This window comes from Mus musculus, chromosome 3 (assembly GCF_000001635.26).
Source record: "Mus musculus strain C57BL/6J chromosome 3, GRCm38.p6 C57BL/6J".
NCBI lineage: Eukaryota > Metazoa > Chordata > Mammalia > Rodentia > Muridae > Mus > Mus musculus.
In genome coordinates this window covers 96,668,140-96,692,944 of record NC_000069.6, presented here as the reverse complement: position 1 = coordinate 96,692,944, position 24,805 = coordinate 96,668,140, and the positions used below count along the sequence as shown (strand labels likewise).

At 47.4% G+C, this 24,805-nt stretch overlaps 1 protein-coding gene across 5 annotated transcripts; it reads right to left on the bottom strand.

Annotated features, from left to right (window-relative positions):
- Window positions 1–1,910: 1,910 nt before the first annotated feature.
- On the bottom strand, window positions 1,911–22,814 carry Ankrd35 (ankyrin repeat domain 35). 5 transcript variants are annotated; one of them, NM_001356540.1, is made up of 14 exons: window positions 22,496–22,814; window positions 14,678–14,812; window positions 13,677–13,765; window positions 13,251–13,315; window positions 12,417–12,474; window positions 12,248–12,318; window positions 11,877–11,983; window positions 10,734–10,918; window positions 9,914–9,951; window positions 7,771–9,762; window positions 3,710–3,799; window positions 3,435–3,500; window positions 2,649–2,753; window positions 1,911–2,106 (listed from the first exon to the last, which is right to left on the bottom strand). In NM_001356540.1, exons 2-13 carry the CDS (start codon window positions 14,692–14,694, stop codon window positions 2,694–2,696), a joined length of 2,838 nt encoding a protein of 945 aa, NP_001343469.1. In that variant the 5' UTR covers window positions 14,695–14,812; window positions 22,496–22,814; the 3' UTR covers window positions 1,911–2,106; window positions 2,649–2,693. The 5 variants fall into 5 exon arrangements, with proteins under 5 accessions (NP_001343469.1, NP_001343467.1, XP_017175005.1 ...); NM_001356538.1 differs by having other exon boundaries at window positions 14,682–14,812; XM_017319516.1 differs by lacking the exon at window positions 22,496–22,814 and adding an exon at window positions 21,679–22,481.
- Between the last annotated feature and the right edge of the window lie 1,991 nt (window positions 22,815–24,805).

The following is a 24,805-nucleotide window of genomic DNA, read 5'->3' as shown; positions in this document are numbered from 1 at the left end:
CACCCCACCCCCCACCCCCAGCAGTTTCCGCTTCACCATAGTCTTCTCTCCGTGAACCTCAAAGCTAGTCTGGTCCTTCTCTATGATCTGATCTGTGTATCTCAGCTGCATTCCCCCTCAGCCAAACTCTGGACCAGTTCCTACAGCCCCATGTGTAGCCCCAGTTTCCCACAGTAAAGAGTCTTTCTTTCCTCTTTCCTTGGAGCCAGACTCTACTGGCAAGCCCCTGCTGTCTGACCCAGCTTAACCCAGCAGAGGGCGGGCTGAGGGAAGGGATGGGGAGGGATCTGCTTGCAGGTCTCTGGCCTGTGGTCCAGATTTTGGAGAAACTCTTTCTCGTGGAGTAGCCAGGCTAGAGGAGGGTTGGGGAGCTGAAAAATCAAATTTTTCTGTCCTAGAACCAAACCTGATGTCCCTTCCTTCTTTCAAGAGTCAAACATTTCTCACTGTGGACCTAAGAGTCACTTGTATATTGAAAACTGCTCTAGGATATATTTGGGTTATTTTTTTTAATTCAGATTTTAAAAAATGTATATGCACCCAAAACAGAGAATAGTGATTTGAACATGTTTGTCAAATCAGCACACACTGTCACAGGCATCCATGGGGTACATTAGGGCCTAGACAGGTTTGCAATGTATGTACTCATCACAGTAGTCACGGTAGTCCTATTCTATTTAGGCAAGAATTTTTTTAAATTTTTATTTAGGCAAGATTTTAACAGAATTTTTACTTTTTACATTTATTTTGTGTGTGCACTCAGTGTGCATGTGACACCGGTGTGTAGGTGACAGGACAATTTTGTTGGCTCTCTTCTTCCCTCACGTGGGATCAGCCGATTGAGGGCAGGTCTTTAAACCCAGCAACAAGCATGCGTGCTACCAGAGCTATCTGCAGGCTCAGACTATTGTTTTAATTGTCTGTGATAGAGCATGAGTACCCTCTGAGGTCAGAGGTATCCAATTCCCTTGACGTTGGAATCACAGTTGGAATCTGTGAGTTCGAGGCCAGCCTGATCTACATAGTGAGCTCCAGGACAGCCAGGACCACACAGAGAAACCCTGTCTCAAAAATAAATAAATAAAAATGTAAAAGGCCAGAAGCTAGGAGAGGGAAGGAAGCAACAGGCAGAGCAGAGCATAAACAATCCCTATGACTGTAACTCCTGTGATTACTGTGTGAGCACTATCATTGCAAACCTGTCTAATGAGTAGCTGCTGCTATGGTCTATGAAAGCCTGTGCAGTGTGTACTGTCACAGTTACAAATGTATCACTCTAGTGAGGAACTTTGCTAACAGGGGAAGAGAAAGGATGTAGTTTGCTTGTTTGTTTGTTTGTTTGTTTGTTTGTTTGTTTTTAGACAGAGTGGCAATTGTAGCCCAGGCTGATTGGCCTCACTATGTAGCAAAGGCTGGTCCTGAAATTTGCTCTCCCTGCCCCCACCTCCCAAGCACTGAGATTAAGGTCTATACCACACCCAGCTTATTTTTTAAATTGTTTGATCAAGATTCTTTTTTTTCCCCTGGGCTGGAGAGATGGCTCAGTGGTTAAGAGCATTGGCGGCTCTTCCAGAGGTCCTGTGTTCAATTCCCAGCAACCACATGGTGGCTCACAACTATCTATAATAGGATCCGATGCCCTCTTCTGGTGTGTGTGAAGACAGCTACAGTGTACTCATATACATAAAATAAATAAATAATTCTTTTTAAAAAATTCTTGCCAGGCAGTGGTGGCGCATGCCTTTAATCCCAGCACTTGGGAGGCAGAGGCAGACGGATTTCTGAGCTCGAGACCATCCTGGTCTACAGAGTGAGTTCCAGGACAGCCAGAGCTACACAGAGAAACCCTGTTTCGGGAAGAAAAAAAAATTCCCCCATTCCACCCTTTTTGACAAAAACCACAACAATAGGACCATCTGTTTTCTGCTTTATTTTCCACGGAGCTAATTTACATCCACAATTCTGGTCTCATCTGTGCTGATTCCAGGGTCCAGGTTTTCAGGTCTGGAGTTCGTGTGTCCTGTGAAGCCCCACCCACAGCACCACTAGTGGGTAATCACCGTCCACCCACCTGCCCACCACAGCTTGATCGAGCCTCATTATTCCCTAAAAGAAGAAATTCAAAGATGAATTCTGTATCCTCGCTCTCCTCCTATCCACATTGACGTGTTAAAGGGTCTGCTTGTCTTTCCAAACTGGAAAGAGGGCTGCCCACAAAGGGGTAGGAGGGAGGCTGGGAGATGGTTGGATTTTGAGTGAAGGGTGAGAAAGCCTGAGGTCCGTAAAGTTCCGCCCTAGGGAACAACTGTCCCACTACCCTTCATTCTTAACTGGCATCTCTGTACCCCAGACTTTAGGAAAATATTCCAGCCATCTTTACTGTCTGTCCTATCCACAGTCATCCCGTTAGTCACTAATCTTGTGCCACCTGCTCACAAGGTCCTGACTCCCCCTAGTGACCCACACTTTATATTTTCAGTTAACTTTACTTCAATGCTCTATGCCCTACAGGACTCCCCAGTGTCAGCCACCAGAGAGGCAAACAAAAACAAAAACAAAAAAGCCACCCCATCCTTCTATAAGTGTCCCTTCCCCCCAAGTCCTTTCTCCATAGCCCCAGCCCTCTTTAGCCTCCACCCACAACTCACAAAAGAGAAATGCCTTTATCCCTGAGGGCACACAGTGAGCCTGCCTCACTCCTGCATGCTGAGGATTCGAAGTAGGATGTTGTAGACGTCTTGTTCCATGTAGCCCTGGGGGTAGCAGGAAGGATATAAAAGATGATGGAGTGCAAACCCATAGGGAGAGGCAGATGAGAGAGCAGTTTTGTAGGAGAACAGAATGCCAGTCATTACCTCTTGCAATTACATAATCCTTAACTAATTCTGCTGGCCTGTCATGTCACATTTTTTGGTCTTCGGTACTTGTGACTGAACAGGGCAAGTACTTGTCAATGAGCTCTGCCCCTAGCCCTCACTTGTATTATTAAATAACTCTTCCATGGCTGCTTTCCCATCTTCACAAGGAGGGGAATGCTATCCATCTCTCAGGATTGCTCTAAGGGCCACACCATGAATGCTAAATGTAGCTCTACCCCCTTATCATCCCTAAGAAAGGAGCAGGCACACTCACTCTTCCTTGATTAAGGCAAAGTCACCTCGGAGGAAACTGGGGGGTGCGGGGTGGGGATGATGGGGACAGGGAAAAACCCTCACAATGGATTAGGGAGCCAGAAAGAGAAGCAGAAGCGGCTCCTCCTCCCATTCACACACAGCCTCTCTGGATTTGCTTAATGAACACCCGAGACCGCGCACGGGGTCCAGTGGGCCTGGCAGAATGACAAGTACATAAAGGGAAGAGAAGGGACGGGACAGACGTGATATTCCTTCCTCAGCCCTGTACCTCTGCTGCCTCCCAGACTCCAGCAAGCTCACCCGAGCAGCATTCAGTAGATGACTCCTGTATGTGGAGATGATCTCTTCGTGGTTCTTCTGGGAGTCCTGGAAGGGAACGCCCATTGGAAATTGCATGTCTACCCTTCCCACGCTCACCGCTCACTGCTCACGGAGCTTGAGGCTGGCTCTGTGGGCCCATCGCTGGTCCACCCCACCCCCACCCCCTCCACCCCCGCTAGTCTCCGGACACTCCCCACTTCCACTCCGCAACCCCCTCTTCTCTATCATCATTCATCCTGCAGGCCAAAATATACCTGCAGCTGTAGGGCGAGGTGGGCATTCTCGCCCCGGACTTCTAGAACTTCTTCCGAAAGCTGCTCGAGCTTCTTCAGCAACTCCTTGATCTAAGGCCAAACGGAAAAAAAGGGAAGTGTAGGCGAATGTTATATTTTAAGTTTACATCACTGTGCTCAAGATCTATAAAACAGAAATGCCCCTAACCTGCGCTCCCCACTTGCCTAAGGAGAGAGAGCTTCCTGGGATGCCCGGGGCTGTTCATCTAGGAAAACAAGCCACGTGTTCTCACGTCTGTAGACAAGCTTGGTTGTCCCAACTGCACAGCTTGTGCTTGATCACAAGTAGGTGGGAGGTATGAAGGCAGGAAATGTCAGAATACATGCTTGCCCCCCAGTTGGATGAAGACAGAAGTCCATAGCCTTGTGGGGTTTGCCTCTGTAAGCACCTAACATAATTCACAGTTATTCTCAGGATATTCTGGGGATGGACCCAGCCAGTGTCCCTCCTCCTGACCAGTATTTAATAAAGCTCAACTCAAATTTGGCTAAAAAAGGTAGTAATGGTCTTATTCTCACCCTATGGGGCTAACAGGGACTCAAGTCATTTTCCCCAAGATGGCCCAGGGTCAAGGTCAGGTTTTCTTGACGAGTGTTTAATATGTGCCAGATATTCCTATATGCATTGTCTTATATAATATCCAATCCAGCCCTTCTTCTAAGAACAATGCTTCTCTGAGGAAAGGACTATTGTCCACATTTTATGGGTAGGAGCCTGAGTTTCATAAGTCTTCAAAACCATGCAGTTATCCCAGGGGGGTGGTGCACACCTTTGAGCCCAGCAATTAGGGACAGAAGCAGGCTGAGTTCTGAGAGTTTGAGGCCACTTTGTCTATATAGTGAGTTCTAGGATGACAGCCAGAGCTGTGTAATAAGACCCTGCCTAAAATCAAAACAAAACCAAAAATCACACAGCTAATAAATCACGGTTTAAACCAATTTCTCCTTGGCTCTACTATAGTTTATGAACTTTTGGGGGTTTTTGTTTGTTTGTTTGTTTTTGCTGTTGTTGTAGTTTTGGTGTTTTGTTTTGTTTTAAACAGTCTCACTGTATAGCCCTAGGTGGCCTGGGCTTGCTAAATAGACTAAGCTGGTCTCAAACTCACAAAGATCCTCCTGCCTCTGTCTCTAGAGTACTGAGATTAAAAGGGTGTTGCCACCATATTTTCTACTGAGTACTTGACACGTACCCCAAATTATTCCATGTATTTTATTTTGTGTGTATGCGTGTGTGTTTTGCCTGCATGTATATAAGTATACATTCCACCCGAGTACTCTTGGTGGCTGTGGAGGCCAGAAGAGGACTCCAAGTGCTCTGCAATCAGAGTTACAGACAGTTGTGAGTTACTGTGTGGGTGCAGTGACCTAAACTGGGGTCCTCTGGAAGAGCAGCAGGCATTCTTAATTGCCAAGCCATTTCTCCAGGCCCAATAAAGCAATTTACCTTCTTTCTTTCTTTCTTTCTTTCTTTCTTTCTTTCTTTCTTTCTTTCTTTCTCAGAAGACGGTGCTCAGGGATGAACCAGGACCTTTTTCATTCTAGGCAAATGCTCAAATGCTCTGCTCTATCATTAAGCCATTACCTCAAACCTTTTTTTGGGGGGATGGTGGTGGGAGATAAGGTTTCTCTGTGTAGCCTGCCTGTTCTAGAACTCACTCTGCAAACCACACAGAGATCCATTTGTATCTACCTCCCAAGTGCTAGGACTAAAGGTGTATGCCACCATGCCTGGCTTCCATATCATCAAACTCTTCTGAGTATTTATAATAATTTATTTAAACAGGGTCTCTTAGAAATCAAGCTGGTCTCAAACACAAGGATAGTCTTGAGAACCTGATTCTCCTGTATCAACTTCTTTTTAAACTTTTATTTATTTGTTTGTTTGTTTGTTTATTCATTCATTCATTTATTTATTTATTTATTTATTTATTTATTTATTTATTTATTTAAAGTTTTTATGTGTATGGATGTTTTGTCTGCATGTGTATCCATGTATGGTATGCATGCCTGGTGCCCTCAGAACCCCTGGAACTGACATTACAGATAGTTGTGAGCCACTGGATAGGTTCAAAGAATTAAACTTGGGGCCTCTGGAAGAACAGCCACTTGGGTACTGGGAACTCAAGTCCTCTGGAAGAGGAGTCATTGTTCTTAACCACTGAGCCATCTCTCCAGCCCAGGGTCTTAATCCTATTGAAGAGAAAACTGGGTTTCAACCAGGTAGTGGTGGTACACATCTTTAATCCCAGCACTCAGGAGGCAGAGGCAGGCTGATCTTGAGTTCAAGGCCAAGCCAGATCTACAGAGCAAGTTCTAGGGCAGCCAGAGCCACACAGAGAAGCCCTGTCTCAAAGACCCAATGAAACAAAAACAAACAAACAAACAAACCCTGGGTCTTTGAGATGTTAAGAAAGTTGGCAGGTGTGGTGTCACAAGCCTTTAATATCAGTACTGTGACAGAAACAGGCTGATCTCTGTGACTAAAATCTTCATAGTGACACCCTACCTCAAAACACAAGGTTGAGCCTGGCTTGATGGCACATGCCTTTAATTCCAGCACTTGGGAGGCAGAGGCAGGTGGATTTCTGAGTTCGAGGCCAGCCTGGTCTACAGAGTGAGTTCCAGGACAGCCAGAGCTAGACAGAGAAACCCTGTCTCAAAACAACAACAACAACAAAAACAAACAAACCCCCACAAGGTTGGCTAAGATCAGTCAGCTATTAAGTTTTTTTTTTTTAAAGATTTATTTATTTTATATCTAAGTACACTGTAGCTGTCTTCAGACACTCCAGAAGAGGGAGTCAGATCTCATTACGGATGGTTCTGAGCCACCATGTGGTTGCTGGGATTTGAACTCAGGACCTTTGGAAGAGCAGTCAGTGCTCTTACCCGCTGAGCCATCTCACCAGCCCAGCTATTAAGTTTTATTTGTTGTCTTGTTATCAATGCTGGGGATAGAACCAAAGGCCTGTACACATGGTAGGCAATCATTCTGCCACCGAACTATATCCCTCAACCTACCCTGTGTGTCTGTACACACGCATGTGCTCATTTGTGCCACATTCTCAACTACTACATACACCAAATCATCCTTGCCAAATTGTATTGGCTTTCCTGCCATTCGTTGACAAAATGCCTCTTAACGCCCTCCCATGATGATGCCTATTTTGGACAACAGTTCTTCTGTCTATGCGTTATACACAAGGTATATGCTGTTTATATTCTTCTGTTGTTCTAAATCTGGATATGTGTACAAGTGTTAATAAGAAATCTGCATTCATTCCTTTAGTGGGTAGTCCCACAACATCTAAATTCATATGTAAATGAGTGGTTTAGAATATATAAAATATGTCTCCTTGCCTGACAGCACTAAGAAAATAGTGGCTTTCAAACTCTGTTGTGGCTTGGCTTTGCTTGGTGTCTTCAAACAGGGTCTCATGAGCCCAGGGTGTCTTGGAACCAGCTCGGTAGCCAAAGATGACCCTGAGCGTATCTCCTGCGCACTCCTTCGAACTGTTTTGTTTTGTTTTATTCTTATTTTTCTTTGCTTTGGTGTCTTTTTTTGGCCAATGGGAATTGTTTGTGGGGGCCCACTGTGAATGGACCTGGAGGGAAGAGCAGCTACAGTTAACCCATTGGACTCTGAGTCAGCCGAGAACTTCAGCCAAACCACAGAACTCATTACACCACTAGGCTGGGCTAGTGCAGGATTAAGATAAAACACTAATTGTCCACGGTGTTCCCTGGTGGTAGCCCTAGGGGCATACATAACTTCTGAACCCTGAATATTAAATTGTAGTACCTACGCTGCCTTCTCTCTTGTACTATGTTATTTGTTTTTATCTCTTTCTTCTATCTGCACTCTACCTCAGCTCCAGTCTCAACCTCAAACCTCTTGCCCTAGGTGAGCACAAAGCGGTCCTTGCAAGAACTTTGTTTTGTATTAATCTGATCTTCGGTTCTGCAACCTTGCAAAAGCACCTCCGCTCCCGCTATGCTCTCAAGGATACCTCGGTGCTCACCTTGGCTTCCTTGTCCCGGCAAGCCCCGATGAGGTGGTTTGTCTTCTCTTTCAGGAGCTCAGCAGTTTTCTCGAACTGCTCCGAGCGCCCGCGCATCTCGCCAGCCTGGCGCTCCTGCTCCGCCGCCCTAGCCGCCAGGTCCTCGCTGCGGCGACGTTCCTCCGCCACAGTGTCCCGCAATCGAGTCATTTCCCGACAGGCTGTGTTGTACTTCTCCAGCACGACTTTGAGCTCCTGGCCCCAAGCCTGTGCCTGGGCCACCAGCGAGCCTCGCGTCTTCTCGTGCTGGCGCAGGCTGGCTGCTTCCCGAGCTCTCAGCTCGGCCACTTCTTCCGTGGCTTGGTAGAGCAGTTGTTTCAGCTTGCAAATCTCCTGGCTCTTCCCACTCATCGTGGCCTGCACGGCCCGTAGCTCTTCCTCTAGCATTCCCAGATCTTCCTCCAGGGCGGCCACTTGCGGGGATGCTGTAACCTTGAGGGAGGCCTCTGGTTCCCCACAGGGAGCCAAGGATCCCCTCAGCTGCTGGTTTTCCTCTTCCAACCGAGCCAGCACCCGTTGAGCCTCAAGGTGCCTATCCACCAGGGTGCTGATGCAGGCCTGCAGCTCCTCCAGGGGTTCTGCAGCTGTACTCTGTGTATTCCCCTTGCCCACGAGGTCTGGGGGTAGGCATTTCCACAGTCCTTGGAGGCCGCTAGTCTGGGAGGCCAGTAGCCTGCGCAGCTTATCTGTGGCCTCCTTCTCCATGGCCAGTTCCTCTGTCAACATCCCCACGCTCCTCCGCAACTGCTGTAGCTGGACCTGTGCCTCGGGCTTGGGCACAAACTCCCGGTGTAGCCTCTGGGTCAAGGACTGCAGCTCTCCCTGCAAGCGTTGTCTCTCGCGCCCCAACTCTCCCAATTCCTCCAGCAAGTTGCTATTGCTCAGTCTCAAAGCTGACACCTCTTTCTCCAGCTGTCCCTTTGCCAGGCCTCCTCCTAAGGCCTGTTCTTTTCCAGGGGCCCCTAAGGGCTCTCCTCTGGTTCCAAGAGCCTTCTTTTCTTCCTGCTCTTTAGAGCATCCCGGGACTGCCTTCGGGGCTCCGTCTCTGGACCCCTGGACAGGGACCTCAGGTTTCACATGCAGTCCCATCTTTGCTCCATCTAACCTTACCAGCACCCTCTCAAGCCTGGCTTCCATCTTTTCCCAGGCAGCTGCTGCAGCCTCAGCTCTGGGAGTCCCCAGGGCTCCCTCCAGAACTGGTCTTGACAAAGCCCCTCTGGCAGCATCCTTTTCTCGCCACACTGCAGCCAGCTCTTCCCTTAGCTGTAGGAGGAGCTGATTCATGGCTATGCCCACTGGTTCTCCCACTGTGCCTGCTGTTTCAGTCCCTGGAGCTGGGGTCCTCTCCTTCTGGCCAGCACACACCTGCTCAGTGTTCTGGAGGCCAAGGTTCTGCCCCCCATTGGTGTTTGGTTGCTGTCCTGTGGCTTTCCCGGTGGTTTCTGAACTTGGGCCCTGGGGCAGCCCCTGCTCTGGTTGGGACTTTCTGTGTACTTCATGATGGATCTCAGCCGGGGCTAATTCTTCAGCTCTCTTGGGAACTAATGTTGGGTTTATTGTAGCCAGTGCCTTCTGCTGCTTCTTCAGCTCTTGGATCCGCTCAGCCAGCAGGTTCAGGGGACAACCCTCCTCCATACCATCTCCCTCAGGCCGGAGACCAGGGCCTTGATTTCCTGGAGCTCCCGGTTCTTGCACTAGGAGATGGCCTAGTTCTTGCGCTTGCTCTCGAATCTGCTCCTCTAGGCTTGAGAAGGCTGCAGCGTGAGCCTTGCACTCATCTGTCTTTCGCACGAGCTCCTGCTCCAGCTGATGAACTTTCCTCTGCTCCTCCTCGAACTTCCACCTCCACTCTTCTGAGCACCGCTCCTCCCCCTCCTCCTCCTGCTCTTCCTCAGGCTCCACTTTCCGTGAGTTCTTAGGAGGAGATCCCACCCGAGGCTCACATGAAGAGGCCTATGTTAAAAAAGAGCAGTGATGTGAGGCTGTCTCTTCAACAAGCCTCTGAAAGGGCCCTGCTTCTCTAAGAATGCCTTGGTGCCCACATACACCGGAATTGCTTGGTGCTAAGTCAGAAACAAAAGGGGGAGACTCTTAGGGGTCATACCTGAGATGGGTGATCTGGGTGTTGAACCAGTCCATGACCTATAAGAAAAGACATGGGGCAAAGGAGAACTCAGCTCTCTTCTAATTTTCAGAGTGTTTTCAGAGAAAAGTGGTGACTGTCTTATTTCATGCATCCCTAACTACCCTGCAACTTTGGTTTCTTCTTCTTCTGTTCACTAGCCTCTGTTACTGATCACTGTGCTGGTACTATGAAGGCACTGGAACATCAGTGGTGGGCAAAATGGAAATCACTTGGATGACAACAATAGCAAGAGTCATTTAATCCCAGCACTCGGGAGGCAGAGGCAGGTGGGTCTCTGAGTTTGAAAACAGTCTGGCCGGTGGTGGCGCACGCCTTTAATCCCGGCACTCGGGAGGCAGAGGCAGGCTTTCTGAGTTTGAGGCCAGCCTGGTCTACAAAGTGAGTTCCAGGACAGCCAGGGCTACACAGAGAAACCCTGTCTCAAAAAAAAAAAAAAAAAAAAAGAAAGAAAACAGTCTGGTCTACAAAGTGAGTTGAGTTGCAGGACAGTTAGAGAAAACCCTGTCTCAAAAACAAAACAAACAAACAAACAAAAACCAATAGAAAGATATTAATAGTCAGAGTTGCAATGAATGAAGGCTACACTGAGGAATGTTGTGACCATGTTTATGGAAACATGGGGTCACATGTTCCCAAAATGCAGCAGCACTGTAAAGCCTTGACTAAGGCCATGGTCCATTCTTTCAGATGGACAGCCTCCATGAGAGTGGGATACTAAGAAACATCTTTAACTCTTTGGCTATTGAAGAGACTCTTGAGAGCACAGAAAGACTTTTACCGCCTCTCCGCCGCCGGTTCAGGGCCTGCTGTAACAGCCTCCACAGCTCCTTGTCTTGTGTACGCAAAGCATAATGAAGAGCGTTGTGTCCCAAACTGTCCACCGCTCCAGCGTCCGCTCCATGGCTCAGGAGCAGCTCGGCCACCTCAGCGCTGCCTTTCTCACAGGCCAGGATCAAAGCTGATCTGAGGGTGGAGACAAACCTGGAGCACCGGCTTCCCCTCATGGTTTCAGAAATTCCACTCACAGAGTAAGTCCTCACTCAGTGGAGTCAGAACAACACACCAACGCCAGCCAAGGACAAAGCCTTAGACCAGAGCAGGACTTTTCCCAGTGCAGGACGTTTCTTGGAACTGCAGCATCAGAAAGTGGGACCTCTGGGAGGGCTCCATTTTTATATGCTTTAGAGAATGCTGAAGTTCTGCACGTGCACATGTACACGCATACACACACACACACACACTCACATGCACACACACACAGCACAACATATATGTTCATGATCCTCCTGCCTCAACCTTCTGAGTAGCGAGTGGACTACAAGCATACACCACCACACTCATCTGCATACATTTAAAGGAAAAATGTTTAGGACACAGCTTAAAAACTAGTAAATTGGGGCTGGCAAGAGAGCTCAGCGGATAAGACTGACTGCTCTTCCAAAGGTCCTGAGTTCAAATCCCAGAAACCACATGGTAGCTCACAACTACCCATAATGAGATCTGACGCCCTCTTCTGGAGCATCTGAAGTCAGCTACAGTGTACTTATGTATAATAATGAATAAATCTTTGGGCCAAAGCGAGCAGAGTTGACCAGAGTGAGTCCTAAATTCAGTTCCCAACAACCACATGAGTACAATGTACTCATATACATTAAATAAATAAATCAAAAAAAAAAGAGAGAGAGAGAAAACTAGTAAATTAAAGCAGTGACCCTCAGGCATAGCCATTCCTCTTGTGGCACCATCTATGCAGCATGGCTCCCTTAAAACACGGCAAAGATGTTCTGAAACATCCCTGGAAAAGAAGTGCTGGAAGAACGGGGCGGAGCCTATTCTCCCTCCAGTGTGTGTGCTGGGCCCAAGGCTCCTTTCTAGACTGGTAAAGAACCAGGAATTGGGAGAGGACATAGAGATGGCTCACTTGTCATCCTTGTCTGTGACATTAACTCGGGCACCTCTCTGCAACAGCTGTGAGCAGATAGCTGCATGACCACCCAGCGATGCAATCATCAGGGGTGTGCGTCCATCCTGCAGAGGTTGAGGGAAGGTGTGGGGGGGAAACATTTGATGACTCAAACCCCACCAACTCTCCTTCCCCAACCCCCGCCCCTGCTGAAACAAGCTCTGGTTCTGGGGTTAAGCACTACGGTGGTTCAGAGAGTTAGGAGCTCCCCAAATGATAAGGAAAGGAGGAGTGATGGAGGAATGGTGATAGGATCTGGCCAATCAAACTCAGAGAAGACGGCAGCCTCCTGGTGTGAGACGCCACCCATTGGCCCATCTGATACTCACATTATCCAGCACGTCCAGGAAGGCTTCGTGGTCACACAGCAGGAGGACACTTGAGGCGCAGCCAGAGGAGGCTGGAAGAATTGAAAGACATTTGGATAAGAAGAGGTCTGAGAACATCTGTTGTTCCCGCACAAAAGCTAACCTCCCATCCTGCTCCCCAGGCACACACCTGCCCAGTGTAATGGACTGCGATTTTCTGCATCCACAGCATCTTCATTAGCACCGTGCTGTAAATAGCCACAAAGAGAAGCAGATGTGAAGCACCTCATAGCAAGCCGCCAGTTTCCATGGTAATATGAAAAGGAACTGGAGGACCACAGCTCTGAAGAAAGCTAACTACTAGGCAAGCAAGCCCAGTCCCTCTCTGCAGGTGATGGGCAGCCTTGAAACGCAGTCCTACTTCCTAACTAGGGCCTTTGGAAAAGACCAGGAGTAATAAAGGTAGAAGAGTCAGTATGTGCTCAGTGGCTTATGGGGCGATGCAAATTATCCACCACTATAACCCTCTTCCCCGTTTTATTTTATTTTTTAACTTGGGGAGGGGTGTGGATATGCTCATGGAGGCCAGGGGACAACTTACAGGAGCCGGGTTTCTCCTTCCATCATGTGGGTTCTGAGGTTCTGACTCAGGTCATTAGACTTGGCAGCAAATTCTTCTACCTGCTGAGCCCTCTTACTAGCCCCTCCCACCAAACACATTTTTATTTGAACATTCCTGATTTTCTTCTACATAGCGGTTAGTCTCTGCAATGGGCTCTACTACTGGCCGAACTCAGTTGTCCTTGGGTACCCTGCTTTCTGGCCTGCCCCCCAGAGACAGACAGCATCAAGCATGGTACAAGTACAGAGTAGATGCTAAACAAATGTTCGTGAGCATGTTGATAAGTGACAATCAGCTGCGCTATTTGGAATGAGACAATATTGTTGGTTACTACAAAACAAAGTTGGGAACACGCTGCATTTCTTTCTAGCCTGCACAGGAGCACCAACGGACTGCCTTTACCTGAAGCAAGACCTTCACACACTGTGGCTGACAGGAGATGGTGGCCAAATGAAGGGCAGTGCTTCCTGGAAAGAGAAAAGGAGAGAGGGGGGGTGTGGCCCCATGAATGCAGATGACTCACAGGGAGGGAGAGCAAGAGACGCACAGATAATCAGAGGGAGATTAGGGACAAGAAGCTGTGGGCCACACCGGGCCAGAAATTCCAGTTTCTTGAGCAGCTGGTACCCTCCTTAATGGAGGTGGGAGTGGGGTGAAATGTTCCTGGCTTAAAGGGAGGGGAACCCCAAGAGAGAGGCTAGCCAAGACTGACTGAGCAAAGAAGGAAAGGCCCACAGCTGGAACCTGCATCTGGGCCCAGCAGTGGCCCCTCTGCAGCCAGAGACAGACCTGCAGCACACTGGGCGTGCACAGGGTTGGCTGACTCACCGTCCTCGTTCTTGCTGTTGATATCAGCCCCATTTGCAAGCAGTATTGTCAGACACTCTGTCAGGCCTTTGGAGGCTGCCAGATGGAACCTGCCAGGGTCAAAGCCAAGAGACAGAGAAGGATGAAAGACCAGGAGGTTCTTTCCTTTCTAAAATCATGTTTAATATTCTAAGTCGTTCTGATCAGCTTCAATCTAGACGTTTTTATTTTGGCCTTGTATGTTTGTTTGTTTGCTTGCTTGCTTGCTTGCTTTGAGATAGAGTCTCACTATATAGACCTGTGCTTGATCCTCCTGACTTGACCTCCCAAATTCTGAACTTATAAGCAGGTACCAGCACAGCTGATAAAGGAAGCTCTAATAAGCCCTGCTTCCTCTGCTTCCTAACCCAAAGCCAATTCCAAGAGCAGAGAGGGAGGCTCCCCTAGCCTGCCTTGCTAAAAGGAGGATCAAGCCTGTCTCCATGACCTACAGCCACGAAGCCAGAGGATGCTACCAGAAAAGCGAGAACTACAAATCTCAAGGTATTTCAGATGTTGCACGGATGTCCAGGGCACACATAATAGCCTGCCTCTCCCAACACACAACCTGCAGCATCCTGGAGTCAGCCAGACCCGAACAGAAGCCTGGCAGGAGGCATTATCTTCATCCTGAACACTCCCTCTAGCCCCGTGACACCCCCCGCCCCCAGACTTGACTTCTTCATTCCCAACTTCTCAAGCATACATCCCCTCCTCCTTTTGCGATGAGGAAACTTTGTTTAGCAATGAGTTGTCTGTTGGTTTAATGAGCTTTGTATCTTTTTCAAGTCAGTGTGGCTTGTGCGGAGGCTGGAACTATGGGACAATATCCTCCTCCCTCAGTTGCTCTGTGCTTGATACATGGCAAAGGTTTAATGCATATACTCTCCAATTCAAACAATAATAGGGTTCTGAAGTTATAGGCCTTGCCTGATTGTTCTGAAGTTCGAACCACATACCAGGGTGGGGTCAAAAAGACTTACTTACGGGGACTGGCCATTTGAGTCTAGTTTGGTGGGTCGGGCTGACTTCCTAGAGGCCAAGGCAGCCACGCGTCCCACGTCCCCCCGCTGCACCGCCTCCAGCAGCTTCTGATCACGTCGGTTCCATTTCTCCACCTAGTCGGGAGTTACAGATTATGTGAACACTGGGGCTAGCAATGGTATGGGGAAAGAAAAGTGATATTAGATGCCCAGCAAGAATAAAGGAGCCAGGCAGTGACTGACAGAAACCCTGTCTCAAAAAACCAAGAGTAAAGGAGCATTCTAGAGGTCCTTGCTGCTTATTATCACTTGTTCTTAAGGGGGCCAGCAAAACACTAACCACTCCATGTGTCATCAAGAATTATCCATAGCAACCGTCAAACATAGACCTAAAGGTGCTTAGGGGATCTCTGAATTAAAAATTACGAAGGTTGGTGTGGTGGCTCAAACTTTCCACATAATACTAGTACGCCAGGAGGTAAAGGCAGGAGGATCTTGCCCAGCCTCAGCTACATAGCCAGCTTATAGGCAGTTTGAGATTCATGAAGCGCTACATGCATGTGTGTGCGCATGTAGATGCAGATATATACACACATATATATGTATTGGCAGGCATACAACACTTGAGAGACTGAGATGAAAATCTCAAGTTTGAGGTTAATTAACTAAGACTCTCTCAGGAAAAACATTACTTTTTATTACTTTTGTCATTTTAGGGCTTGCTGTTGTTTTGTTTTTTGTTTTTTGTTTTGGTTTTTTTTTCTTTGTTTTTCATGACATGGTTTCTCTGGGTAGCCCTGACTGTTCTGCAACTCACTCTGTAGACCAGGCTGGCCTCAAACTCAGGGAAATCCTCCTGCCTCTGCCTCACAAGTCCTGGGATTAAAGGTATGCACCGGGCTAGAGAGATGGCTCAGCGGTTAAGAATAGTGACTGTTCTTCCCTAGGTCCTGAGTTCAAATCCCAGCAACCACATGGTGGCTCACAACCATCAGTAGTAAGATCTGACTCCCTCTTTTGGAGTGTCTGAAGACAGCTACAGTGTACTTACATATAATAAATAAATAAATCTTAAAAAAGAAAAAAAAAAGCATGCACCATCACCGCCTGGCTAGTTTTATTATTTCAAAAGTGTTTTGTAGCCAGGTGTGGTGGCTCATGCCTTTAATCCCAGCACTCGGGAGGCAGAGGCAGGCAGATTTCTGAGTTTGAGGACAGCCTGGTCTGCAAAGTGAGTTCCAGGACAGCCAGGGCTACACAGAGAAACCCTGTCTCGAAAAACTAACCAAAAAAAAAAAAAATGTTTTGTTTGAAACAGAATCAAGCTAGTCCAGGTTAGTCTCAGAGTCTCTATGTAGCTGGACTGGCCTCAGACTCAAGAGCCTCTTGGTTCAGTAGTTCTATGCCATACAAATAATCAAAATTATTCATAATGGTGAATGTCTAACATTTTAGGACTTTATTTATGTTTGTTTGTTTTTGTTTTGGAGTTGTGGTTTTTGTTTTTGTCTTTGGCAGGGTTTATGTAGCCTTGGCTAACCTGGAACTCATTATGAAGGCCAGACTGGCCTTAAACTCATAGAGATCCACCTGCCTTTGTCTCTTGAATGCTAGGATTAAAAGTGTGTACCACTATACCTGGCAAAATTCTTTTCAAATTATTTATTTATTTTATTTCATGTGCATTGGTGTTTTGCTTCCATGTCTGTCTGTGTGAGGGTGCCAGATCCCCTGGAACTGGAGCTGTCATGTGGGTGCTGGGAATTGAACCTCTGTCCTCTGGAAGAGTAGCCAATGCTCTCAACTGCTGGGCCATCTCTTCAGACCTTAAATTTACCTTTTAAAATAAATTTTAATTTAAAACTCCCACCAAACAAAACCAAACCAAACAAAAAACAACTCCCACCAGAGACTAGGTTTCAGTCTTAATACCATAAAACAAACAAAATCCACCCAGGCCAAACAATGCACCATCAGGACAAATGCTAGATGTCCAGTCTGAGGACAGCCCTAGCAATGACTTTCTCCCTTAGTGCTTCCTGGGTCTTCCCTGAGCAAACCAACCTGCACACTCCTGATTGGTCCTTGGAACTTCTCAATGTCTCCCCGCCAACCCCCCCCCAACCCCCAACCCCCAACCCCCCAACCCCCCATCCCCCATGCTGCTCTGCCTTTTGTCTTTAGTCCTTTATGAAGTAAATCAAGGACTCAGCTTTTCAGCCACAGCCTTACCTAGTCACTCCATCTCTACCTATTGACTCTGGGTCCCAGATTGTGGGTGGGGTGGGCGGTAACCTAGAGCCTCTGCTTTCCTACATCTGGTTGTCTTCCATTAGTGTCTCGACCTCATCACTGGAAACAACCAGCACAGGCAGGCCAGTTTCTAGCTGTGCTTAAGGAGGCTGCCAGAAGAAGAGGCAGAAAGAAAGGGACTCCCCCCCCCTCCTAGTTTCCCTGGCAGGGAGCAGCTGCCCCAGACTGCAGCCACGCCTCAGCATACATTGTTCCAACCTTCCAGCTCAGGTTTTGAGGGTGGAGGAGTAATTAAAATAATTGAAGTATTACAGGGCATAAAAGAGAGAGCTGTAAAGCCACCTAGGGCTGCAAGCACAGAAAAGCCTGGTTTGAACCAGAGATAGGAAACCTACTGGAAGAAAGAGGAGAATGCAAAGATCGTTGGATAGGAAGAAAAGTCTTCAAGATGGGTCTTCATCTGGACTGAGTCTGAGACTGGCTCAGCTACACTCTCAGCTACGTGACCTAGAGCAAGCCATTAAACACTTTAACCTGTTTCCTTGTACATAAAATGTAGGCAGTAATAACCACCTCACCACAATGTATTAAACAAGCGAATGTAGGTAGACCACATAAATGGATGGCATCCTTACAACAAAACAGGAAGTAGTGAGAAGTAGGGCGTGGCCTAATGTACTTTATGAGGCATAATCTCTACAAGAAAGAGGTTATAGCAAAGGGTGAAAAAAAAAGTCTGTGGAAGCCCAATAATTCATTCTCAAGTACTGTTTATATAGCCAGGACAAATTGTTAATCACCATGTCAGGAAAGATTGAAAGGTCCAAGCTATAAAATTGTCTAGGATAGATGGATTCTGAGGTAACGCTCCCGTAAAACACTCGTAACTTCTCCTGGTCCTTCCAATTAACCTCTAATAGCCCTCCAAAATAGTCAGAGATGATAGATATTATCTTGTGTCATTCATTAAAAAAAAAAAAAAAAAAGCCGGGAAGTGGTGGCACATTCCTTTAATGCCAGCACTTGGGAGGCAGAGGCAGGCGGATTTCTGAATTTGAGGCCAGCCTGGTCTGCAGAGTGAGTTCCAGGACTGCCAGAACTACACAGAGAAACCCTGTCTCGAAGGAAAAAAAAAGGAAGCACACATATGTTAAACATCTGTCTGGGATCACATAAAAAAGTAATATAATAGCATTGGTTTTAGAAATAGCTCAGGCTTCTTGCATCCAGGCTGAATTCCTGTGTCCGACCACACTGTTACAGAGCTATGGGAAAAGGATGACTTATGTCCAGATAAAGTTTGCGATGCCTCCAGGGCAAAGCTACTCAGTCTCGGCTGTTACTCCCTGTGTGTGGAAGAGTCTCCAAACAGGTTTGTTCTCAATGACAAAGCAAGCGAACTGACTCCTCCACAGCCCGGCAGGTCTGGACACGCAAGAACAGGCATTTTTCAGTGCCCCTTGGGAATCAGGTCATCTGATGGAAAACAGCTGGACCAACGCCTCCCCCACTCACTGCGGCCACCAGCTGACCTTGGGGGGGGGGGCTCCTCCTTCACAAACTTAAACTGTCTTCCCTCTTCCTATGGTGCCCTTGTTCTCCGTATAAGTCCTCCAGAGTGCTGGGGTCCTAAGTGTGTGTCACCAGGCCCTGCTCGACAATCTTCAGAGTAACGCTTTGTCTCTGTGTCAGGTACGTACCAACGTCCTTGGACCTCAATTCGCTAATGATTTAAGAGCAGACAAAGCATGTAGTTTTGTGTCTGTTACTTAGTAGACACAGGATAAATGGAAGCTCCTATTCTCATCCCCCTTGGCTTTGCTGGGTGCACTTTGGATGTTCCCGGGCTTAGAGTTCTCCAGCTTGGTGAGTTGGAAGGATCTTGGTTATACCAGCCTATGAGCTAGCCACGCTGGATGGGTGGTAATTTGTGTTTTAGCACTGTGGATATGTATGTATGTATGTATGTATGTATGTATGTATGTATGTATGTATTTCCAGCTGGGTCCTTCTGACTCCACCCGGCTTATTTTCTACAGTCTCGGTATACCAAGGAGACTATAGAAAAGGTAGAAATTCTTCATAATAAAACCACTGGAAAGTAGAGGACGGGAGGGCTTCTTCCAAAGTCCAGGACTCAGTCTAGTACCTGCCTCAGCACCCTGGAAAGGACACGCTGGATTAGCAGCACAGCCTCCAGGGAGCAATCAGCAAATTAATCACCAGACTCCCTAACAAGGACAAGCCATGCCATTTCTACCGATGAGATTAAGGAACCCGTGTGGATGTAATTGTGCCCTCTCCTATCTCTGACTGTGAACTCACAGGCTTGCTGTCAAAGATGGGAGGACAAAGACACCAACAGGCCATGGAGGAGCAAGTGGCTTCTGCTGAAGATCAGGTGGATGGAAATGGAATGCCTGCCTTGGAGGGATGAGGACCTGGTGATTAACACTTTAAATGCAACAGAAATTCCTCTATGCTGAGCTGGTGCCAAAGCTTCAAAGCTATTTACCAGCCTGTCTCTTGGTCTATGTCCTGCCCAGGCAGAGTCAGCCTAGGTCTCTGCCTCCCTTGAAGGCATCATTGACTCTGAGTCAAATAACCCGAGATTAGAGGGCCTGAGCTTTTGTCTTTTTCCTAGACAATATATGCTGTACATTAGATTTTGCTGATTTACTACATTATTATTATTATTATTATTATTATTATTATTATTATTATTATTATTATTTTGGAGACAGGTCTCATGTATCAGGCTGGCCCCAAATTCCATCTGTAACAGAAGATGGCCTTGAAGCTCAGATCCTTTTGCCTGAGTACTGGGATGGCATGCATGAGCTACCATGCCCACTTTATGTGGAGTTGAGGATTAAACCCAGGGTGTTTCAAGCATGCTAGGCAAGCACTTTCTCGACTCAGCCACATCCCCAGCCCAACGCAGACTATGTGTTAAATGATCACTCCATCCTTGCCTCAGAGGAAGCTTCCTCATGCAAAAACTTGGATTAGAATAGCAAGAGATGATTGGCTGGCATAACTGGGAAACTGGGCTTCTGGGGTTTCCAAAAAAAGCTGTCACAGGATCTGCAAAAGGCTCTGTGTGGTAAGCGGGGGACATCATCTTGGGGGTTATGATAATAGGGTTTCCTGAGGAACAACCCATAGCTGAAGCCAGACAACCTATTTTAAAGTCTTTGGCAAGTCTAATTTGAGAAAAGACATTCTCTCAGGCTGGTGAGATGGCTCAGTGGGTAAGAGCACCCGACTGCTCTTCCGAAGGTCAAGAGTTCAATTCCCAGCAACCACATGGTGGCTCACAGCCATCTGTAATGAGATCTGATTCTCTCTTCTGGAGTGTCTGAGGACAGCTAAAGTGTACTTACATATAATAAATAAATAAATAAATAAATAAATAAATAAATAAATAAATCTTAAAAAAAAAAAGAAAGAAAAGACATTCTCAGTCTAAGCATGCAGTTCTAAGTGTGCCTTTCATGCCCTACACTCTTGATAAACTCTGATCTTGCAATACTAGGCATTCAGATGAGTGGACGTTCCTCATGGTCAAACACGTAGAGAACTAGGGCCATGAAGGATGAGGGAGGGTTCTAGATCCCAAGATCTAGCCCACCGCTCACTCCAGCATCTAGGAAAGGAGGCACTCACTGCCCAAGGACTAGAGAACCAGAAAAGGCCTAGGGCCATATCACCTTGAACTTTTTGATTTCAGGATCTAAGCCAGGGTTGGGCCTGGTTAGTACCAGGATGGAAGAATCAAAAAAGAATGAACTAAGCCAGGAGTGGTAGCTCACGACTGTAATCTCAGCACTTGGGAGACAGAGGCAGGCAAATCTCTGAGAGTGGGGCCAGCCTGGTCTACAAAGGGAGTTCCAGGACAGCCAGGGCTACACAGAGAAACCCTGTGTGGAAGGAACAAACAAACACAAAAACAAAACAAAACAAAACAAACAACAACAAAGAATGAAATAGTCCCCCTCCTAAAGAGAAACAGACTCCATAAATCTGAAAGGGAGAACAATTCTGGGAACTTTCCATAATTAGGGGAAAGTGACCATGGATTAGAAAATCACTGAGAGCTAAGCCAGTGTGTTAAGAACCCAGGTAGCCGCAGTTTCTGTTATCTGTAAGAGTAAAGGCCCTTACTGTTTGGTCAGTGTGTAGAAACTCCATGCAGAAGCAAATGTAAATGGGACAGAGACAGGCCTAGACAGTTCTTACTCTTGCTTCACAGGTTTCTGCCAGGTTTCTGTGGCCTGCCAGGCACAGTGAGATAACCAAACATTTCTCACATCTGCTTATGAATGAATGACGCGTCAACTAAGCAATATTAGTACCAAGGGACTCATACCCCCAACCTCCTCAGAAGACGCCATTCCCTCCACAGAGGGCCACTCCGGAAGAACTCTTTAGAGAAGGACAACTGTATCCTCCCTGAACCACCATCTTCCAAAATCTTTGTTTTGCTCTAGAGGGGAGAGAACGGAGAAGAGAGTAACCCTTGTCAGGAACTCTCTCATTGTGATCCACTCTGTCTTCTCCTTCACCATCTCATTCCCCTAACTCAATCAAAGAAAATGAACACAAATGCTAAACAAGACAAAGGAATAATTGGGGGTGGGGTGGGATGGGGGGAGAACCAGACAGAACTTGATTGGTCCCAAGAACCAGTCTGAAGACTAGACAGTACAGAGAACTGGCCAGGGTAAATTCTGCAGGCAACTCACCCAGGCTCTTGGGGATCAGCCAGGAGACTTGTCTGTCCTCTGACAGCGTTTGTCTGGCTAGCTAGGTTGCAAGGTTAAGCCACTGTAAGCAGGCAGGAGGTCCAGGCAAAAGGTAGAGGAAGTAATATTGAGGAAAAGGTCACTGGAAATTAAGAAAACAGAGGCCCCATGTTGGACAGACGCTTGGAAAGAGATTTGGATTGGTGCTTGAGAGAGTGGAAGAGGCAGTGTCATGGAGTGGAAGAGGCAAGTTTGGTAAAGGAGGCTGTGAAGAAGGGTTGGAAGAAGGCACTGGGGTGAGAATACTTTGGGGGCAGAAAATACTGTTAGGGGCAGAAAGCAAAGAGTAAAAATGGAGCTATGTGAGAGAGAACGTTGTGAGAAGGCAAGGATGGAAGTGAAGCTATAGGGCAGGAATTAGGGATAGAAGTAGGAACGGATTTAAAGGCTGGGGTGGGGGCGGGCAGATGTCTGGAGGTGGGTTGGTACTGGGAGCCGCAGCTGAAGTAGAGACCAGGGTCATTGGAAGAGAACAGAACTTTAGAAAGCATACCAGAAGCTGGAAGCCAAATATGTTGGGAAAAGGAGCCAAGGGGAAGCACCTTGGGAAGGAAAAGATTAAGGGACAGGGTTTTAATAACACCCATAAGTTCAGTTACCAGGGCTGGCGACCGCATTATCAGAACTGCTAACATCGCAGGAAAGACTGATGCAGGCAGGGTTAATGCGATCATCCATGGAGATGGGACTCAGGACTTCTGTCAACACAGGGCTTGAATCCCAGCCACAGCCCTTCTCCCACACATTTGGCACCTACCGCCACTTGTGAACTGGAGCAGGAGAAGATGCGCTTCATGGCCGGGGCTAGGGCCACGGGGGGACGGGGACGCGCAGAGAGCCGGGCCACAAGTTCCTAACCCAACTCGGCTACGGCTGTGCCGAAAGACAGCTGTCAAAAAGCAGACTGGGTCCCGCCCCAAGCCCCGCCCCAGATCCCACCCCGCTCAATCGTAGACGTTCAACTGAAGGCTGGGCTTAAAACCCCGCCTCTGGCCCTGCCTAACCCCGTCCCTGCAGAGGCAAAAAGCCCGCAGTCTTTTGCGGCCACCCTGGCTGGCTCTCAAGTTCCGCCCTTCAGCCGAAGCCCGCCCCCTGTAGTTACCTACCGAATCCAAGAGGGATGCTCGCAGCCTCCGCACCAGCGACTTCCAGGCCCTAAGTCCCCCGTCTTTCTGCTTGGAGCTCCACCCCCAGTTCCGCCCCCGCCCCCTCTCAAGGACCTCCACAAGCTTCGATGTCACCAACCTCTTTTACCAGTTAATGACTCTTAGTCATAGCCATGACCTGTGTGTGCTTCATCCCCTCCCTCCCAACGCCCCAAGATCTTCTATAGAGTTTGGAAACGTGATGCACTAAGCAGACTTGATCACCAATGGGTGATTTGTGACCCACTGCAACCAGAGGTTGGACAAAACTCAAAGGATCAAGCCGATCACTAACGCAGATCTTAGAAAGCAGCAAGGGGAGAGTTTTTACTGTCTGCTTCCCCACTCCAAGAAACAAACAAACAAACAAAAAGTCCGACCTTCCTTATCCTTTAGACTCACTTCTTAGTAATTCTTGTTTGACAAGTATTAGTTGCAGCCAACTGGTCTGGCCTTCCCATCTCTCCTTTCTCCTCCCTGTAAACCAAGCAAGCCCACCCAAATACTCATGGAACCCTATGGAATAAAGCCCAAAATTCTTTTTAGAAGTGTTTTACATTAATTCATTTACTGAGGCATGAGTATGCGCTAAGGGTGGGCACCCTTGTGGAGGTCAGAAGACAACCGGCGTTGGCTTTCTCCATTCACCTTGTGAATCCGGTGCTTGAACTAAAGTAGTGAGGCTTAGCAGCAGACCCCACCCCCACCCCCGCCCCCCCAAGATGCTATAGGCCCAAAGTTCTTTTCTTTTTTCTTTCTTTCTTTTTTTTTTTTTTTTGTTTGGTCGAGACAGGGTTTCTCTGTGTAGCCGTGGCTGTCCTGGAACTCACTTTGTAGACCAGGCTGGCCTCGAACTCAGAAACCTGCCTGCCTCTGCCTCCCAAGTGCTATTATTACAGGCATGTGCCACCACCGCCCGGCTTAGGCCCAAAGTTCTTAACATGGTTTTCAAGGTTCTTCTGAAACAGAAGCCTGAAGAAGGTGTGGTGACGCATCCGCCTTTAATCTCAGCACTCCGGAATCAGAGGCAGGTAGATTTCTGTAAATTGAGGCCAGTCTTGTGTGGTGGGTCTACATAGCAAGTTCCAGGACAGCCAGAGGTACATAACAGAGAGATCCTGTCTCAAAAACCAAAACCAGAAGCCTGCCTTCACTCTCAGTATTTTCTGGCAAACTTCCAAGTTTAAACTGTTGTAGCAGACCATTCATTCATAATGCCCTTTGCAACTTTTTTTTTTTTAAGATTTATTTATATGTAAGTACACTGTAGCTGTCTTCAGACACTCCAGAAGAGGGAGTCAGATCTCATTACCATGTGGTTGCTGGGATTTGAACTCCGGACCTTTGGAAGAGCAGTCGGGTGCTCTTACCCACTGAGCCATCTCACCAGCCCCCCCCCCTTGTACTTTCTTAATCCATGTAAAGTGTTTTTCATTGTTGTAAAATTTCCCTTAAAACTCTGACAACCTGCCTATCAGTGTGCATTTTGGTGTGTGCCTTACTGGTCATTCTTACCATCACCTAGATGGCCCCCACCTTCCTGTTGTCCGTTTACATCTTTGTTTTTCCAATCAGGTGGGGACTCTCTGATGGCAGTGGTTGTGTTTTTGGTTTTTTTTTTTTTTTAATTAGTCCCCTAGCTTGGCTCATAGTAGGTCTTTAATGTCTGGTAAGTAAATGTGTGAATGTATAAATGCATGAGTGAGCAAAAAGCAACAAGAAAGGAAGTGTCTAGTGTGGAGAAGAAACCATTGTTTCTATAGTTGCTTCTACACTGGTTTTGCTTCAAAAGACTAATGAACTTCTATTCTGAAGAATAGACCGAGAAAGTCGGGAAGAGCCCTGCTCCTGAGCTTAGGACATTGAGGAGGCAGATATGTCCTTGTTGGAGGACTTAGATAATACACTTGATCTTAGCCAAC

Excerpts from the sequence above, each read along its gene's own strand:
- Ankrd35 (NM_001081139.1), bottom strand. The coding sequence starts at position 22,534 with ATGAAGCGCATCTTCTCCTGCTCCAGTTCACAAGTGGCG. Across the intron at positions 10,919-11,876 it reads GTCACAGACAAGGATGACAA|ATCAGCTTTGATCCTGGCCT; the intron begins GTGAGCCATCTC and ends CTCCACCCTCAG. Across the intron at positions 9,763-9,913 it reads ACCCAGATCACCCATCTCAG|GCCTCTTCATGTGAGCCTCG; the intron begins GTATGACCCCTA and ends TTTTTAACATAG.